Here is a 17,694-nt window from a genome sequence, read left to right on the forward strand (position 1 = left end):
ATCCTTAAGTTAATGGATAACTAGACACTGCAGGTATTAAAATTCCAGCATGGCAAGGCTTGCAATGTAGCATTGTCATTCAGTGTTCAAGGCAGTATGTTTTTATCCTTTTTTATCCTCCAGTTTTAGTTTAAGTTTAGATTATTTTTTATTTGCTTCTGAAACAGATTTATATACAACATTAATTCTTCTGAAGCACTTTGAGTAATATGAGTATATCTTTGTGTCTGAGTATGTATGTTCTGTAAACACAGGAATCGCTTCAGTGAGGAAGATGATGGTGAAACAGACCATTGTGAGGGCATTAGTGGTGTCACTGGGGTGCATAGCCATCATTGCTCTAATCCTCACAGTAGTCCAGCATCAATCTCTGGTTCTGCCTCATCGTTTGCAGGTGATCCTAAATTGGAAAGACAGTGCATGTCTGTCAGACATATTTACACATATCCATATATGATATACTACAACACAGTAGTACAACATATAATATGACATATAGTATGCTTTGACATTCCAGATATTTGGTCAAATTGTAGTGTCTCAATCACCACATACACAATCTTTTACATAGGAATGCACACAAATACTCTGTCTCTCTCTAGCGTAGAAAACATGAAAGGTTTTCTATTTCATGTCTTTTGTGTCTTTCAGTATGGGATGGTATTTGATGCTGGATCAACTCACACATCACTGTACATATACCGGTGGCCGGGAAACAAAGAAAACAACACTGGGGTGGTTTCACAGGCACTGGTCTGTGATGTCGATGGTATTGTGACTGCATCAATATGACAACATCTAAAAATGTGCCGGAGGTCTATCCTTTCCCTCTTATTGAATCTAACTGTAAATTTGCACATTTTAAATACTTTGCATATAAATCGTCGAAGAAGCAAACATTACTCTGTCTGTTGTCATAATTAACATGAAAGGATTATTCGTTTTCTTACAATTTCCTAGTGCCAGCAAATAGGTGCCGCAGGAGAGCCCAATATGTACTCACAACAAGGGGGGCAGATGTTTGGCTAAAAGGTTGACACACTGGGGTGGGAATATTATTTTGGGGATTATTTATTTTGTTTAGTTTGTTGGTTTAGAGAGTAAACCTATATAGTATTTGGGGTTGGGTTTGTCCTAGTGGCAAACAATAAAAAATTCGGAAGAGCGTATATGTGACGCAATCTGAATTAAAAGAATATGTGTTTTGTTCAGCCATCCGCGTTCTGACTTCTCTCTCACACTCTAACAGCGTCGCAAAGACTAATCGTTTTTCATCATTGGAATAACACGTTTCGCTTGCTCAGGTTGATGATCAGGGCTTGTCCATGTCTGTCAAATGTTGGTGTATGTCCTGTTAACATGACTGTGGCTTTTCTCTTGCAGGACTTGGTATCTCTAGCTATGCCCAGAACCCTCCTGCCGCTGGGATAAGTCTGAAGAAATGTCTGGAAATGGCCAAGACTGCTGTTCCTGATGGTCAACAGACAGCCACCCCGGTGTACCTGGGGGCCACGGCTGGCATGCGTCTCCTGCAGTAAGTCTTGATTGGTCAGTCCCCTATCAAGTAGAATAGGGAGGAAGGAATGCAAAAGGCAGGGGGTAAATTGTACTGATACAGTATCTGAGATCCCTTTTGGTCTTGTAGTGTGAGTAAATGTAGTTTGCTTTACTGCCAGGCTTACAAATCCAACTCAGACTGAGCAGGTCATGGAGCAGGTGGCAAAGGTGATCCAGAGTTTTCCATTTGACTTCCGAGGCGCCCGTATTCTCTCAGGTACAGAGGAAGGGGCTTATGGATGGATCACTGTCAACTATCTACTAGAGGGTTTCATCAAGGTTTGTAGATCAGGCCATGCCAATTGCTGATGGAGTATAGGGACAAAGTGCTCTTTCCTGCAAATGGATCACTTTGTAGCCTACACAGGTCCATGCACACACATGGCTAGAATAGACACCTGTTAGTATTGTAGGTCATACAAAGTATGCTTAATCTGCCTACACGTTACAAACTTTTGAGTTCACCACCTAGCAAACGTGCATGTGCAAAATGAATAGACTGCATCGGCCTGACTCTTGACCTTACATGCAACAGTAATAATTATTATTAGTAATAACTTACTGGGCAACATAAATGAATTGGAGCCCAAAGAGGGGCTTAGTGTTTTTACCAAATACTTTTTTTTACCATTAGCATTCCTTTGACGGAGAGTGGGTACGTCCTAAAGGGAGGAAGATTCTTGGGGCTCTGGACATGGGAGGATCTTCCACTCAGATTGCCTTCACACCTGTAGACGCTGTGCGAGATCCTGCCACTGCAGCAGACCTGAAGTTGTATGGTCATAAATATGAGGTGTACACCCATAGTTATCTATGTTATGGTAAAGATCAGGCTTTGAGACAGCTACAAGCACATTTGCTGGAGGTGAGTGGCTGATTAAATTACCTGTTTAAAAAGAGATGAGAACTGTGACTTAATTGAGATTAAATAGAGGGGAATGAGAGAGATAGTTGTTGTAGCAACATGACATCTCCAGTCACAATTTTCAAGAACTGTGAATCATAAAGTGAACCATGATCGTTATTTTGTTGTTGATTTCAGATGAGTGGCCTTGCCAAACCAGTCAACCACTCCTGTTTCCCCCTTGGTTACAATATGACAATTACCATGGGTAATCTCTATGACTCCCCTTGTGTAGCCAAACCAACTTGGTTTGACCCTACTGCAGTGGTCACTTTTGTTGGGACCAGTGATCCAGCCCAATGTCTCAGCCATATGAGAATTATCATTAATCTCACAGCTTGCTCTTTTGCTCCTGACTGTGGCTTCAATGGAGTCTACCAGCCCTCTGTCAGTGGGGACTTCTTTGTGAGTACAATTGCTCCCCATTGTATTTGTATTTAGTAGTAAAAGTAGTAGGTACTTTATTTATCTCCATGGGGAAATTGAGTTGTTGCAGCATGCTGCAGTCACACAAGTTGTAAAATGACACACTCATCCCATATTCGTCTCATCATTAACATGGTGTTTATTCCTTAGGCTTTCTCAGCATATTTCTACACTTTTGACTTCTTGGGACTGACCCCCAAAGCTCCGCTGCCTAAGGTTCTCACCACTATAGATACCTTCTGTAGAAGGACATGGGCTTCGGTGAGACATACACCTGTACAGTGCAAATTATGTTAAACACTCACACAATCAGCAGTACTTTGACATGCTCGTAATACATGTATGTTTGGCAGCTCAAGACGGAATATCCAAAAGTTAAAGAGTCCTATCTTCGTGAGTACTGTGCCTCAGCCCATTACATGAGAACAGTGCTAGTGGAAGGTTACAAATTCAACGCAACCTGGGAAAATATATACTTCCAGAAACAGGTGTGTCAATATGTCTAAACTTGCAATTCCATAACATCGCAGAAGATTTGTAAATTACAAACCGTTTGATGTTCTATGGATTATGTTGGCTCCTCAGGTTGCTGATACAGATATTGGCTGGACTCTTGGATATATGCTGAACCTGACCAATCTGATACCTCCAGATCACCCCCAAGTGGTGACAGGGGTGCAGCGCAGTCAGTGGGCAGCTGAGGTCTTCTTCATTGTCTTTGCAGTCTTCCTCAGTCTTGTGGTTCTAGCCGTCCTCTGGATCTGGAAACCAAATCAATGAGTTCTGGGATGAGGTGATCAAGACCTGTTCACCCTCTACTTTAGAAAACATAGTCTTATATCCTCTAATATTTATGATCTGATATTCACCCCAAAATAAGTAGATCAATGAGAAATTAAGCTTTTTATTCAATACATTGTATTTGCCATTGTAGATACATTAAGATAATTAAGATTGTATAGGATGTACAGCTGCATGTATACTGCATATAAAATGTTAAAACAGCATCCTGAATAATATCAGTCATCATCTGTCTGAATTTGCATTTACAAATAGTATGCCTAGTTTTGCTGAAGCTAAATGACATATAGACATATTAAAATAAGACAGAGAAGTTCATAAAGCACAACTGTGGACACATCCTGATTAGCAACAGCCTCCAGATTTCTTCACTGGAGGCTCTTTGTGCAACACCATACTTCCTTCTTCAGCCTCGTCGACTTTCTGCTTCATTAACCTGGGAGACAAACAAGAAACGAAACACTTTGCAGTTCCACTCTGGCAATAAAATAACAATAACATGAATAGAATATCTATAAAACTTTATTTATAACCTTGCCACAATTTCCATGGATTGCTTCACATTGTCCCCTGTGGCGGCACTGCACTCCATGAAGTAAATGTTGTATTCCTGCCAAACACCATACAATTAGGCTGACATGTTAGGGTATCATGGACGAACGATGACTCCCAATTTGCTTGTGGCCTACCTTGGCCAGACTTTCCGCTTCATGTGGCTCAACCTGACGCTTGGCACAATCAGTCTTGTTTCCAAGCAGGATAATGATGACTTCATCTATAGCATTGTCCTTCCAAATGCATAAAAATAGTTTGACACAGAAAAGTATATTCTTTATACTTCCACATTCTTAATGTCAAGAAGGTTAAAGAAACTATAATGTAATGTAAGCATATCTCACCACAAAACAAAAACATCAGACAAGATGGTCATATGATTACACCCCTTTTCGCATTGTAATGCACTATACCTGGATAGATGTGACCCAGTAGCGGACATCATTGAAGCTTTGAGAGGAAGTGATGTCATACATCAACAGGAATGCCTGAGCTTTGTGAAATACCTGTCTTGTGATGCTGCGAAACCTTTACAGACCAGAAATGAATAATTAAGTCAAAATGATTCAATATTTTCAGTCTAAAAAACTGCATAAAAAACTAGATTCTGTGTTAATTGCATTGCATTAGCTGAATGTTCTTACCTTTCCTGACCTGCAGTATCCCATAACTGTAACATCACTGTTTTCCCATCCACTATCACAGACTGTGTACATGTATCGATGCCTGCCAAGAACACACATGTGCATACATGCATGGACACCACACGCACATAACTTCTTCGTATTTTAACAAAGTGAATCTGTGACAGTCAGCATGGTGATAGGTCATCAAACTTACCAATTGATGCACATATGTCTGAACAAAACTCCCCACTTCGGAACTGCTTCAAGAAAGAGGTCTTGCCTACATTGCTGTTTCCAACCATCACTATGTTGTAGCGGCTTTGCCCAGGGACACAGTTTGTGCTAGTGTCTGCTGGGTGGAAAAGAGGGAAAGTAGATAATAGTTTTGTGTCTATTCCTATACTGCAGATTCTAGAACCTACTCAAGTTGATTGTTAGAGCTTCCTTTATTTCTTTACATTTTCAATAATTTCTTCATATGTTCATGGCTCTAACATGTAGATTTACCCTGATGTTGTCTTGTCTGTATTCTCTTCTTTACTTCCTCTCCTTCACAGGTCTTCTCCACTTGCTCTGCAGAGCTCCTTGTATTGCCAGCACCTACATATGGTGTTGGCTCCAGTTGTTCAGGCAGTGTTTTACTGGATAAGACAACAAGCATTGTGTAAAAAATTCTACAATACATGACCGACAATATGCTGATGGACCATCCAGTTATCATGGGAACGGGACATGATATTACTCTGTGTAGTCTCTCTTACCCAGAAAAATCTGCAGACCCAACCTCCTGCCTGAGTCTAGGACCATCACGGCATAAGAGTGTCTTGTTTTCTTCAAAATCCAAAGTAACAACCTGCCACAAAATATTTTAAATGTATATACATTTAATCTCACAAAGATAACAATTATTATATTTTTACATTCACAATTTTTTTAAATAAACTATTGAAAGTACGTCTTAATCATAACAAGTTACTTTTCTCACGGTTGACATTCATACATTTTGGAGGGGTTGTTTCTCTCTCTCTCAGATACAGTAATAATAACATTACCTTCTCTGTGCCTTTATCTTCTGGTTGATTCTCCAGATGTAACATGTCATCCTTGTTCCTTTCGGTGAAACCAGGCCAATGTTCATCTCCGTTATTTCCATTGTTGAACTCACCATGGCCATGACGTCGAGAACCCATCTTTTTTCTTTTTCCTTGTGGATTCTCAACATCGTTGTTGGCATTTGAGAAATCCTCAAATTGGTGGGATTTGTTTAAGGGGTCCGAGTTCTGAACAACTTGATCATCATTTGTTGCTAACTCTTTCACTTCGGCGTCCTCTTCCAGTTTCTCTGGTCTCAGATATTCATCTTGTCTTTCTCTCAAATTGCTAAGAGAGGAGACATTTTTGGTTCTCTTTCCTGTGGCCTTGGGGTCAATGTTTAAATTTCGGATTGGATCCTTTATGTTTGCTCGACATTCTGAGTGACTTGGTGAAAGGTGTTGATCACCAACAGGTTTATGAGATAACATGTCTTCAAACTGCCCCAACTGTACTGACACCCCAGATGGTTTATTAAAACCCCCCAAATCATTCTTTGATTGGCTGTTATCCGCCATTCCAACTATGTCTAAACTGTCATTGTTGGTTTGCTCCTGCTCTTGACTTGAAGTACTGTGACAGAACTTGCGTTCTGTAGCTTTGTCATTCTCTCTTTCTTTGTATTGTTCTCCAAATGAACCATCCTCAGGCTCAGTCAGATCTCCCTTTAGTTTCCTATTGCAATTTATTTCTTCATGTGTCCCATGTAGATTCTTTCGAGTTGAACCCATCTTTCTTTTTTTCCCTGTGGTGATTGTGTGAGGACTTCCTATATGACACAAAGAACTGTCTGAGAGGAGTCTGTGTGAAGATTCCCCTGGAGTTGTTTCTTCATCCTTTGACTGACTACAATGGTAATTCACTATATCTGATTCCAATACATGGTGTGGGTCCTCTACCATCATTGTATCTCCAAACGGTTTCATGTTTTCTTGAGCAGTGTATAGGTCATTAGTTGAGTCTTTTATTTCCTTATAAATTGTGCCATCTGTTTTGTGTAGTTCTCTGACGTTCAAACCTTTGTCCTTGGCATCAGACACTAATCTAAATTGACCCTCTCTCTCTTCCTCTGTAAGGGTTTCTGCAGATTCTCTAAATTCAATGTTTTCTGTCCTCAAAGTGGTTCCTGTTTTGACACTATTCTCCACCTCAGGTATAGTCTTTGGAACTGTTGCATCCTCTTTCTCCCCTTCTCCTGTGTGTTCCTCCTTATGCCTACTTTTAGGATTTGCACGAGTGGAGCCCATCTTTTTCCTCCTCCGTGAGGTGTTGAGTTCTACGTTAACTACTTCCTTAGCTCTCTCCAGTAACTGTGGAAACTGAGAAGAGTTGAGATTCTCTGTTATTTGATGAGGTGTGTCTTCATAGGGAGTTGGGTTATGTTGCCCATCAGAGACGATAGAATAAGTGCTTGGTTTGTCATCTGACTGGAATGGCATTGCACAATCAGCATACTGACTTAATGTCTGGCTGCTGTCATTGAACTCATACATATATTGGGCAGCATTAACAGCACCAGTCAACAATACATCCTCTGGCTGTGTTATGTCACCAATGGGGCTTGCCTTTGATTCACTCTGAAACACGTTTAACTGATTTTCACTCACATTTCCTGAGTAGTCAAATCCCTCAGTGATGCTTCTAGTTAAGAATTCCTCCCCGATACTTTTGTCCCCATTTTCACCATCACTGAGTTCTACTTTCGTATCTCTGTCTTCCCCATGACAAACTTGTCCTTCGCCCACCATGACATCTTTGTTATTTTCACCATCAACGTGTTCTTCCTTTTCCCAGTCTTCTGTGTTTTCACCCACAATTAAATCTCTACAAGGCCTGCGAGTGGACCCCATCTTTCTTTTCTTTTTTGTAGCTTTGGAGTTCATGCAAGGTGTTTCTTCATTACACAGAGAGCTATCAAGGGGAAGTTTCTTAGCATTTTCTGTCTGGCTCAAATAGTTGTCAGCTACATTTACATCCAAACTTTGTTCTGATACATGCACATCATGAACATTCATTGGTAATATTTTGGCTTCATCAAGTTGATAAGACATATTTTCAGTACGCGCATCAGAAATAGGAATGGCTTCTTCATGTGTGTCTTCGTGTGAAACTGTTAATATTTTAGCAACTTTCTTCAACTTCAATGGATCCACTGAGTGCTTTACTGTCTCTTCCACAGTGAATGGGTAATTTGTTGGGTCCTTTATTTCTTCCTTATTTGTCCAAGTCTCTGTCACGAGGGCCTTATCCATGGTCACTTCAACTGCATCAACATATTCCACCTCTATGTCTGCACACTCAGTTGCTTGTGTTTCGTTGCTTTGAGATTCATCTAAGACTTCAGTAGTCGTAGTTTCTTCGTTCTGGCCCTGAAAAATATCCTGTCTCTCTCTCTCTTTCAAGATTTCATTTTTTTCGGATCTTATGGGATCCTTGTTGTTGAATTCTGACACATGTTGCTTGGGCAAAGTATTATCATTAGCCTCCTCAGAAGTTATCTTGATATCTGATTGGTGCAGATCTATGACTTTCAAATCTTTGTCCTCAGTATCAGTCCCGCCTCTCAACTGACCTCCTCTTTCCACCTCTCTGATGGTTTCTGTGTATTCTCTCAAGTCTATATTTTCTATACTAGGAGTGGTACCTATGTTGACACTGTCTTTCACCTCAGGTACTGTTGTATCCTGTTCATCCCCTTCTCTTGTGTGTTCCTCACCATGCCTACTTTTAGGATTCCCACGAGTGGAGCCCATCTTACGTTTTCTCTTTGTGCCATTGGGTTCTAAGTTAACGTTTTCCTCTGCTCTCCCCAGTAATGGTGGAAACTGAGAGTAGCTGAGATTCTCTCTTGATTGATGGAGTGTGTCGTCATTGGGTGCTGGGTTATGTTGCCCATCAGAGACAATAACATTTGAATTCAGTCTGTCATCTGACTGGGAGGGGAAAGGAACGTCCGCATATTGACTTGATGTCTGGCTGCTGTCAGTGAACTCATAAATACATTGAAGCACAGCATCATCAGCACCAGCCAACAATACGTCCTCTGGCTGTCTAATGTCTCTAATAAGGCTCGTCTTTGAGTCATGTTCATGAAACACGTTTAACTGATTTTCACTCACATTTCCTGAGTAGTCAAATCCCTCAGTGATGCTTCTAGTTAACAATTCCTCCCCGATACTTTTGTCCCCATTTTCACCATCACTGAGTTCTACTTTCGTATCTCTGTCTTCCCCATGACAAACTTGTCCTTCGCCCACCATGACATCTTTGTTATTTTCACCATCAACGTGTTCTTCCTTTTCCCAGTCTTCTGTGTTTTCACCCACAATTAAATCTCTACAAGGCCTGTGAGTGGACCCCATCTTTCTTTTCTTTTTTGTAGCTTTGGAGTTCATGCAAGGTGTTTCTTCATTACACAGAGAGCTATCGAGGGGAAGTTTCTTAGCATTTTCTGTCTGGCTCAAATAGTTGTCAGCTACATTTACATCCAAACTTTGTTCTGATACATGCACATCATGAACATTCATTGGTAATATTTTGGCTTCATCAAGTTGATAAGACATATTTTCAGTACGCGCATCAGAAATAGGAATGGCTTCTTCATGTGTGTCTTCGTGTGAAACTGTTAATATTTTAGCAACTTTCTTCAACTTCAATGGATCCACTGAGTGCTTTACTGTCTCTTCCACAGTGAATGGGTAATTTGTTGGGTCCTCTATTTCTTCCTTATTTGTCCAAGTCTCTGTCATGAGGGCCTTATCCATGGTCACTTCAACTGCATCAACATATTCCACCTCTATGTCTGCACACTCAGTTGCTTGTGTTTCGTTGCTTTGAGATTCATCTAAGACTTCAGTAGTCGTAGTTTCTTCGTTCTGGCCCTGAAAAATATCCTGTCTCTCTCTCTCTTTCAAGATTTCATTTTTTTCGGATCTTATGGGATCCTTGTTGTTGAATTCTGACACATGTTGCTTGGGCAAAGTATTATCATTAGCCTCCTCAGAAGTTATCTTGATATCTGATTGGTGCAGATCTATGACTTTCAAATCTTTGTCCTCAGTATCAGTCCCGCCTCTCAACTGACCTCCTCTTTCCACCTCTCTGATGGTTTCTGTGTATTCTCTCAAGTCTATATTTTCTATACTAGGAGTGGTACCTATGTTGACACTGTCTTTCACCTCAGGTACTGTTGTATCCTGTTCATCCCCTTCTCTTGTGTGTTCCTCACCATGCCTACTTTTAGGATTCCCACGAGTGGAGCCCATCTTACGTTTTCTCTTTGTGCCATTGGGTTCTAAGTTAACGTTTTCCTCTGCTCTCCCCAGTAATGGTGGAAACTGAGAGTAGCTGAGATTCTCTCTTGATTGATGGAGTGTGTCGTCATTGGGTGCTGGGTTATGTTGCCCATCAGAGACAATAACATTTGAATTCAGTCTGTCATCTGACTGGGAGGGGAAAGGAACGTCCGCATATTGACTTGATGTCTGGCTGCTGTCAGTGAACTCATAAATACATTGAAGCACAGCATTATCAGCACCAGCCAACAATACGTCCTCTGGCTGTCTAATGTCTCTAATAAGGCTCGTCTTTGAGTCATGTTCATGAAACACGTTTAACTGATTTTCACTCACATTTCCTGAGTAGTCAAATCCCTCAGTGACGCTTCTAGTTAAGAATTCCTCCCCGATGCTTTTGTCCCCATTTTCACCATCACTGAGTTCTACTTTCGTATCTCTGTCTTCCCCATGACAAACTTCTCCTTCGCCCACCATTACATCTTTGTTATTTTCACCATCAATGTGTTCTTCCTTTTCCCAGTCTTCTGTGTTTTCACCCACAATTAGATCTCTACAAGGACTGCGAGTGGACCCCCTCTTTCTTCTTCCTGTTACTGGTAGGGGTTCTGCTGTAGTAATTTCTTGATGACACAAATAACTATCTGTTTGGAGAGTTTGTAAAGAGGCAACCTTACTTGCTAAATATCCAGTGCCTGAATCCTGAATCCTCCCAGTAATCTCTGCTTGTGAGATCTTTGAAAAGGGGTCAATGTCTTCCTTTTGCCCTTGTAGTCTCTTTATATAATGTGAAGACATGTCCTCCACCAAAAAACCCTCATATCTTTCTTCCTTCTCATTCCCATACAATTCGTTACGTTCAGTTGGTTCTTCTCTTGTCTGGTTTGTAGATGTGTTCCTTGTGTCACTCAGATCTGCAAACGTGCACTCAGTATGTTTCTGGTACATTGGTTCCTGGCTGACTTGTCCTGAGAGATAAATATCATCAGGGTTTAATATGATCGGCTCATCAAAAGTCAGATCAGCCTGTTCATTGAAGTTGGCGTCAATATCCTCAAGATTAACCATAGACTGAGTCTCGTCAGTGAAATTATCTGCTAAGTGCAGGATTTGAGAAAGAGACACTGTGTTCTCTGTGTGATCTGAAAGTGTAACCTTGCCAAGTAAGGAGCTATCAGATTGGTCCAAATGTTCTTTGGTAAGAGTGTCATACTTCAAGCTGCTTTCATATCCTCTGTCAACAGGGCTCTCTGCTTTGATCATGTTTGACTCCACCTTCTCTAGTTGGATGGGTGACTCATACAACATATCCTCCTGTAGCCTCTGCCAATGATGCTCCATTTTCTGCTCTTCCTCTTTTACTGTCCTTCTATCACTGTTTACCACTGCATGAGTGTTTGCCAAGTCCGCAGAGTTACTTGACCGAGCAGTATTTTTGTCTACCAGAATTTGTAAATATGGAGGGTTACTTTTTGTCTCCTTTAGAGAAGATGGGAAATGCTCTTCTGCTGGTTCCCGATGAGAATAAGGTTCAAATGACAGAGAAGCATTTTTATGCAATTCACTGTTTACAGCCTCACTGGTTGCAGCATCATTGCATATTTCTATTTTATTTCCACATGCTTCTTCTAACCACAACTCCTTTACATCCTGCCTTTCTCTATATCTACGAGTAGATCCAAGTTTCCTTTTTGTTTTTGTGGTATCCAATTCTGGATTTTCAGATTGCGAAGCTATCAACTGACCGAAGTCCTGTGAGATGGGCTTCGCTTTCCTCAATCCAGCGTTAGCCATAACATCTATCCCTTTGTCCTCCATCGACGCAAGAGACTGATCGTTTGTCTCGGTTTTCTTTTCACCATTATCCCTCCCCACCCTTCGTGATGTACCCATTTTAATTTTTCTAGGCATCTTTCAAGTGGCCCTTGATCTCTCAATTCTTGATTGACTTAATTTCTGACAAACTAGGAGAAAAACATTACATTTGCTTTATGCAGGAAAGATGTACTGTGAATAGATTAAAAGCATGCTTGAGCTTTGTAAATGTAGCTGATCTATGAAATGTGACAAATTAATTCAACATACCTTTAAAAAAGTCTGGCTGTTTAACACCAAACACTATTCAGCGAAGTGCCAGCATAGCGTTGAGCTCAGCTTCACAGTATAATGTCTTAACTTTGAATTTCTGGAACAGCAAACATCTAAAACCCACGTTTTCTCGCACCAACCGTAGCCTGTCGTTTGTCTCCACTTTCATGCATATTTATGTTGCCACAACTTCACTTCCTGTGCATTAACACTTACCAAATTGCCTGAACTGAACACTTCCTGAAGTCAGTTATACTTTTAGGTGTGAGCTGACGCATCATAAATAACAAAGCACCAGTTTACAGGGGAAACTAACATTTACCACTAGCTATATCAATGTAGTCTATGAGCACACTATGTAGCTCAATTTTGAATGTGTCTAAACCATAAATGACTATCATTACGTATTTTTACCCATATGCATTGTTGTTGAAATGTTGTTGAATACCTTGTGTTATCTGGATCAGTTTGACATAAACATGATGTGTGCACTAATAGCCAGAGTCAAACTCTCAAACACATTGACATCAATAGCAATTTATTTACCATTAAAGCTTAAGTGAGCACTTCAGTAAATGTCTGAAAGAACAAACTTTCAGTCATGGTCTTGTACTTATGACATCCCCACAGAAAAAAGTCATTATAAAACAAAGCTAAATCCAAAGTAAAAAACCACCAAACATTGCATCTAAGTTTTAATCAAAATACCTCAAAAAACAAAAAAGTATGGGAAGTTGCATGCCAGGAATCAATCCAACTTATTTGACATGCAATGGGTGGTACTCACTTCCCATACAACTACAAATAGAAAAGAAAGCAACTTGTACTGTAGAAAGCAACTTATAATGGAGACAATATTCCAAACGCACCTTTTTCTCACATACAGTTAATCAGTTAATGATAGTTGACAATTACAGAAAATAGTTGAACCAGGAAGTTGTCCCATTTCAAAAGAGAACAATCTAAAATATCGTGTCATTTTAAAATGAAACTTAACCCATCCATAACCTGATTCTACACCACGGAAATCTTCTGGTTTTGTATGAGTTCAAGTTCCGATCCTCACTTCCTATCATTAGATCTGGAGCGACTGTAGACAAAGAAAGATGTCAATTTACTGAAAATGACAGCCTGATCAGTTCATGCATTTACCCAAGTATATCCGAGTCCACACTTACCTCCTTGACCTTGAGAAGGATCTGGAGGGTTTATGGTTCCTGTCTCTGGACAGAGACCTATCTCGTCTTCTGTCTCTGGAAAGAGACCTGAATCAAAAAGACACACAAAATGGTAGTAAGTTAATGGTGGCATTTAGACCAGGGCGATAGCGCCCCAATAATCAGTTTTTCTCCCTACAACAGATCAATGAAAATGACACACTGCAAAAACGGAAAGAGGCACTGAAAAATCACCTGCTGCGGCTCCGACTGAAGCTCCTCCTCCTGGGAGATCTGAGGAATGGGTGGGATAAAATGATAGGTGAGGGTCCATGACTTTTAAGAATACCCCCAGGCCATTTCCTATTAAATCAAATCCATTGGAATCATTATAAAACACCAACCACAGCATCGCCCTTTTCTGAGCAGGTGGGAAAGGGGGGGTGGGGGGGGAAAAGAGTCCTCAGCAACCTTTACTTGGACCAAAGTACTGTTTGGAGAGCCACCTCTGAGGGTAAATACATTTGCTCCAGTACAACCAGATTTCCAATATGTTACCAGCATATTGCAATGCACAGTAGATAAGTCAACGTGCTGTTTAGGTGGACGTCACAACAAATTAAATAGGGCCTTGTGCTTTATCACCAATACAAGATTTCCAGCAGTGCATGGAACCACAACATTTGAATTTAGGGATATAGGTTGAATTAGGGACCTACGGATGGAGTTCCCAAACTCTTATGATTTGTACTCTGGAAGTACAATTACTTAACTGTGAAGTTCATATTCAAGCTCAAGCAGCTCTAGATTAAGCATGACACTACAAAAAGCAGGAGAAAAACAACTTACTATTTGGGGGGATTTGGACAAGATAGAAATGACGCAAGAAGGCCAGACAGTGATGGCGAGGGAGGTCGAATTTGCAGAGAGGATTTGCCACATGTTGCAAATGTTGGAGATATGTAGTTGGTTGGCTGGCGGGGGCGGCTGTAGATTTTCCCTGTCTTTAATAGGTAAGCCGAGGGCAGCTGGTCGTAGATAGTTGTGTTCATAATGGAAAAGGTATAGAAGCTGATTGGTCGGTAATGTGGGATGGGCCGCTGCCGTTTGGGTTTAGGTTGGAGGAGGGTGCTGGGAACGGCATGCTCAGGAACCAAAAGGCTGGTGCCACCTGACGACTGGCCATGCCTGGGTCATGTAACACGACATCAGCCAAGCTGATTGGGGCACGCTGGTCAGCGGTCACATGATGCTGAAAGAGGACTAGTTGACTGACTCAGAGGGTGGTGAGGAGAGGCATGGTGGTGACTCTGCAACGGGGTTCATTTTTATTAATATAGATGGTAAATAAATCAAACGTAAAAAAAAAAAATTCTAATAAAGCTTACATCCATAAAAATAAAATGACCAAACACTTGCCACCTTTTCATAAATTGACAAACTGCTCGATTAGTCTTCACTTTCTCCGTCACAACCCAAACTAGGGCTAAACATGTAAAATGACCCCCTTCTCAGAATCTAGCAATCCCGTGCGTTATGGACCCCTTTAACACTACAGTTAATGTTCCAGATATGATTACCCCTTTTAGAAAAAATGAATATTATAAGCACTACTGTAAACCACAACCCGTTACCTGAATCCAGCAGTATTAACTAAGGATAAATCAAAACTGTGAGTAAATGATGAAAGGGGATATAAATGTTCTGGTACACATGTTCAAAATTGGAATAGAGGAGATAGAGAAGTTAAGAGAAACATTACCTGCGTCTCACTGGTGGGCTGCGACGCCTGTAGTCATCCCGCGGGCGTCGGCTCCATGAGGGGGGGGGCCCGCGGCTCCTAGAGCGCTTCTCCCCACTGGATAACTCAACACGCACTCTGCAGCCACACAGCGTCCTGAAGACATTGACCATAATGTAAGAAATCAGCACGTGGACACGCATGAATGGAATACCATTACTCATGTTAAAAACTAATGCTCAAATAGACACATGCACGTACCTTCCATCCAGCTCTCTCACAGCATCAGTTGCATCTCTTGGATCCTCGAACTCTACAAAGGCAAAGCCTGGAGGGTTCCTGGCTACCCACACACTGCGCAGAGGGCCATAATACCCAAAGGCCCTCTCCAGCTCTGTCTTGTTCCCACTATTGCCTAGATTCCCAACATAAACCTTGCAGTCAAGAGGGCAATCTCTGTTAAGGGCAGGATCTAAAGGGGGGGGGGGGAAACAAACATAAATGTTTGTTTCAAGAAATTATTCATGTTGATGCAATGTATTCAACGATGCAAATACTACATTACCTCCCATTCTAACCGATCTCGATGTCTCAAATAGTAGAGTCTGTCACAAAGAAAAACATGTATTAACACACCATCCAGGCACTGAAATCATGCTAAAGGCAAACAGCTTTGTAAACTTTCTGAATATAGCGCTGTTAGACGGTACATACTATCGTCCTAACAGGGTGCCATTTTACATAGCAGTTTGGATCATGTATAATCAATGACCTAATAAAAATAAACGTCTTTATACAGCAGCCACCACAACTAGAGGTTATAATTGATGGGAGAACCCATTTATCAATGTCCAGATAAAGCCAGCGCTTGCTACGCTAGCACCAGAAGTTAATTTCATTGTTTGGACATAACACACGGACAGCTATCATGGCCGACAAGCGTGTGCTTTCAAGTGATTCCTGCCAGTTAGCTAGGCCCAATGTTATTCGCAGATATTTATTAAAAGACTCATTAAGGCTACTTAGTGCATGTAAATTTCCCATTATTTCCCCAAACTCCATGTACATTAAAAAAGACCGCTAGCAGTATTATTGGCAGGTAGTTAGCTACCGTCTTTTACATTCAAACTGCTAGCATGCCAACGACAGTCGGCCATGTTGTAAATCGTTAGCTAGCTATTTAGCTGGAGCCTTAAGGCCAAGGAACTCACTGTGCGCGGGGAACTGAACCTCCATTCATTAGCTAGCTAGCTGATATATTGGAGTCTCTCCTAAAAGACGGGATCATTATTATGCGAGCGCCTAACCTATAATCACGATAAAATCCCTAAATCCCATTCTGGTTTATCTGCCTGCTCCAGACAATACTTCCCTATGTAGCTAGTACTGGATATATTGCTACCGGGCCGTGTCTAGGATCTACGCTCGACCCATTAGCTTAGCTTTACTGCTAATCTGCTAACGCAAATATCCACGACAGGGAAAACAGCAACGTTAACAGTAAAAATAGCATGCAAACTATACTAAAAGATCTCATTCGACGACACTGGTAACTCGTTATAAATTTCCGTTACATCAACGTTAAAATTCGCAATTTGAACACATCTAGAAATATTACCAGTTAATCCCCAGTTTCCGTATGCGTTGGTTAGTTTCACAACGTGTAGAAGCGAAGGCGACGTCGAGCTAGCTACAGTCAGGTTGCTACTAGTGAGAAAGGAAAAAAAACGTTTCTTCTTACGCACGGGAAATTAAAGTGCAATGCATTCTGGGATCGACTTGGAGGGCCATCATAATGTTTGACAAAATAAGCGTAGGCCTACTTGTGTAAAATACATGTTTCTTTGAAAACATGTTTAATGGGTTTTGAAGCTGATCCTTAATTTTTGTAGATATAGCCTCATTCCTAAAACAGGTAAAGCAATATGTATTATTAATAGGCCTATTATTAAATAATATTAATAATACAAAGTAAATATAATGCGTGCTCTTGTTAGCCTATAACTAAAATAAACCAATTACTATGTTATTCCACATATGACTAAAAGTTATTTAAATTCAAGTCATACAATTATGGGCCACAAATAGGCCTAGGCTACATAATCGCCTAATGACATTCAAAATGGGAGAAGTTTCTGTCCTAGTTTGTGACTACCGTTATTCTATACTGTCTAACTCCTAACGATAGCCTATAAGAGTATATATACTCTCCTTTTACTCTCACCTAAATCCGTTGTTGTATCTCATGTTATTCATTGCTCAATAATAAGCTTTGAAACCTAATATATTCTTAATGGACCTACATGGGCCTAATTTAGGCTATATATAAAAGCAAAAACATTTCTGGTTCTGGTACACAAGACAATCAATGCTCCTCACATCACACACCGTGACCCCCTAGAGGGCAGAAGTTCATTGCTAAAAAGGATCAAGCAGGAGATTACGCTGGTGG

The 17,694-nt window shown here is 40.8% G+C and overlaps 3 protein-coding genes across 3 annotated transcripts; 1 reads left to right on the top strand and 2 right to left on the bottom strand.

Moving 5' to 3' along the window:
* The first annotated feature begins 270 nt into the window (after positions 1-270).
* entpd8 (ectonucleoside triphosphate diphosphohydrolase 8) lies at positions 271-3,891 on the top strand. Its single transcript, XM_084704078.1, has 9 exons — positions 271-394; positions 652-769; positions 1,384-1,534; positions 1,677-1,836; positions 2,192-2,422; positions 2,600-2,866; positions 3,038-3,148; positions 3,241-3,375; positions 3,473-3,891. The coding sequence occupies exons 1-9, from the start codon at positions 275-277 to the stop codon at positions 3,665-3,667; spliced, it is 1,488 nt and encodes a 495-aa protein (XP_084560204.1). The 5' UTR covers positions 271-274; the 3' UTR covers positions 3,668-3,891.
* A 95-nt stretch (positions 3,892-3,986) lies between these two features.
* Positions 3,987-12,566, bottom strand: rab44 (RAB44, member RAS oncogene family). The gene is made up of 10 exons (XM_084704072.1): positions 12,342-12,566; positions 5,922-12,220; positions 5,631-5,722; positions 5,377-5,510; positions 5,084-5,221; positions 4,888-4,969; positions 4,657-4,771; positions 4,378-4,476; positions 4,222-4,298; positions 3,987-4,124 (listed from the first exon to the last, which is right to left on the bottom strand). Exons 2-10 carry the CDS (start codon positions 12,165-12,167, stop codon positions 4,034-4,036), a joined length of 7,074 nt encoding a protein of 2,357 aa, XP_084560198.1. The 5' UTR covers positions 12,168-12,220; positions 12,342-12,566; the 3' UTR covers positions 3,987-4,033.
* Positions 12,567-12,865: 299 nt separating this feature from the next.
* On the bottom strand, positions 12,866-17,010 carry srsf3a (serine and arginine rich splicing factor 3a). Its single transcript, XM_084704077.1, has 7 exons — positions 16,861-17,010; positions 15,808-15,847; positions 15,504-15,714; positions 15,264-15,398; positions 13,757-13,795; positions 13,523-13,609; positions 12,866-13,434 (listed from the first exon to the last, which is right to left on the bottom strand). The coding sequence occupies exons 2-7, from the start codon at positions 15,812-15,814 to the stop codon at positions 13,407-13,409; spliced, it is 507 nt and encodes a 168-aa protein (XP_084560203.1). The 5' UTR covers positions 15,815-15,847; positions 16,861-17,010; the 3' UTR covers positions 12,866-13,406.
* Positions 17,011-17,694: the final 684 nt, after the last annotated feature.

The sequence above is a fragment of the Hypomesus nipponensis genome, chromosome 9, assembly GCF_054491055.1.
Source record: "Hypomesus nipponensis isolate SF chromosome 9, ASM5449105v1, whole genome shotgun sequence".
In the NCBI taxonomy this organism is placed as follows: Eukaryota; Metazoa; Chordata; class Actinopteri; order Osmeriformes; family Osmeridae; genus Hypomesus; species Hypomesus nipponensis.

Excerpts from the sequence above, each read along its gene's own strand:
- entpd8 (XM_084704078.1), top strand. The coding sequence starts at position 275 with ATGATGGTGAAACAGACCATTGTGAGGGCATTAGTGGTGTCACTGGGG. Across the intron at positions 2,867-3,037 it reads CTGTCAGTGGGGACTTCTTT|GCTTTCTCAGCATATTTCTA; the intron begins GTGAGTACAATT and ends TTTATTCCTTAG. Across the intron at positions 3,149-3,240 it reads GTAGAAGGACATGGGCTTCG|CTCAAGACGGAATATCCAAA; the intron begins GTGAGACATACA and ends TATGTTTGGCAG.
- rab44 (XM_084704072.1), bottom strand. The coding sequence starts at position 12,167 with ATGCCTAGAAAAATTAAAATGGGTACATCACGAAGGGTGGGGAGGGAT. Across the intron at positions 4,970-5,083 it reads AGACATATGTGCATCAATTG|GCATCGATACATGTACACAG; the intron begins GTAAGTTTGATG and ends TGTTCTTGGCAG. Across the intron at positions 4,299-4,377 it reads AAGCGGAAAGTCTGGCCAAG|GAATACAACATTTACTTCAT; the intron begins GTAGGCCACAAG and ends GGTGTTTGGCAG.
- srsf3a (XM_084704077.1), bottom strand. Across the intron at positions 13,610-13,756 it reads TTCAGTCGGAGCCGCAGCAG|GTCTCTTTCCAGAGACAGAA; the intron begins GTGATTTTTCAG and ends TTTTTGATTCAG. Across the intron at positions 13,435-13,522 it reads TCCTTCTCAAGGTCAAGGAG|TCGCTCCAGATCTAATGATA; the intron begins GTAAGTGTGGAC and ends CTTTGTCTACAG.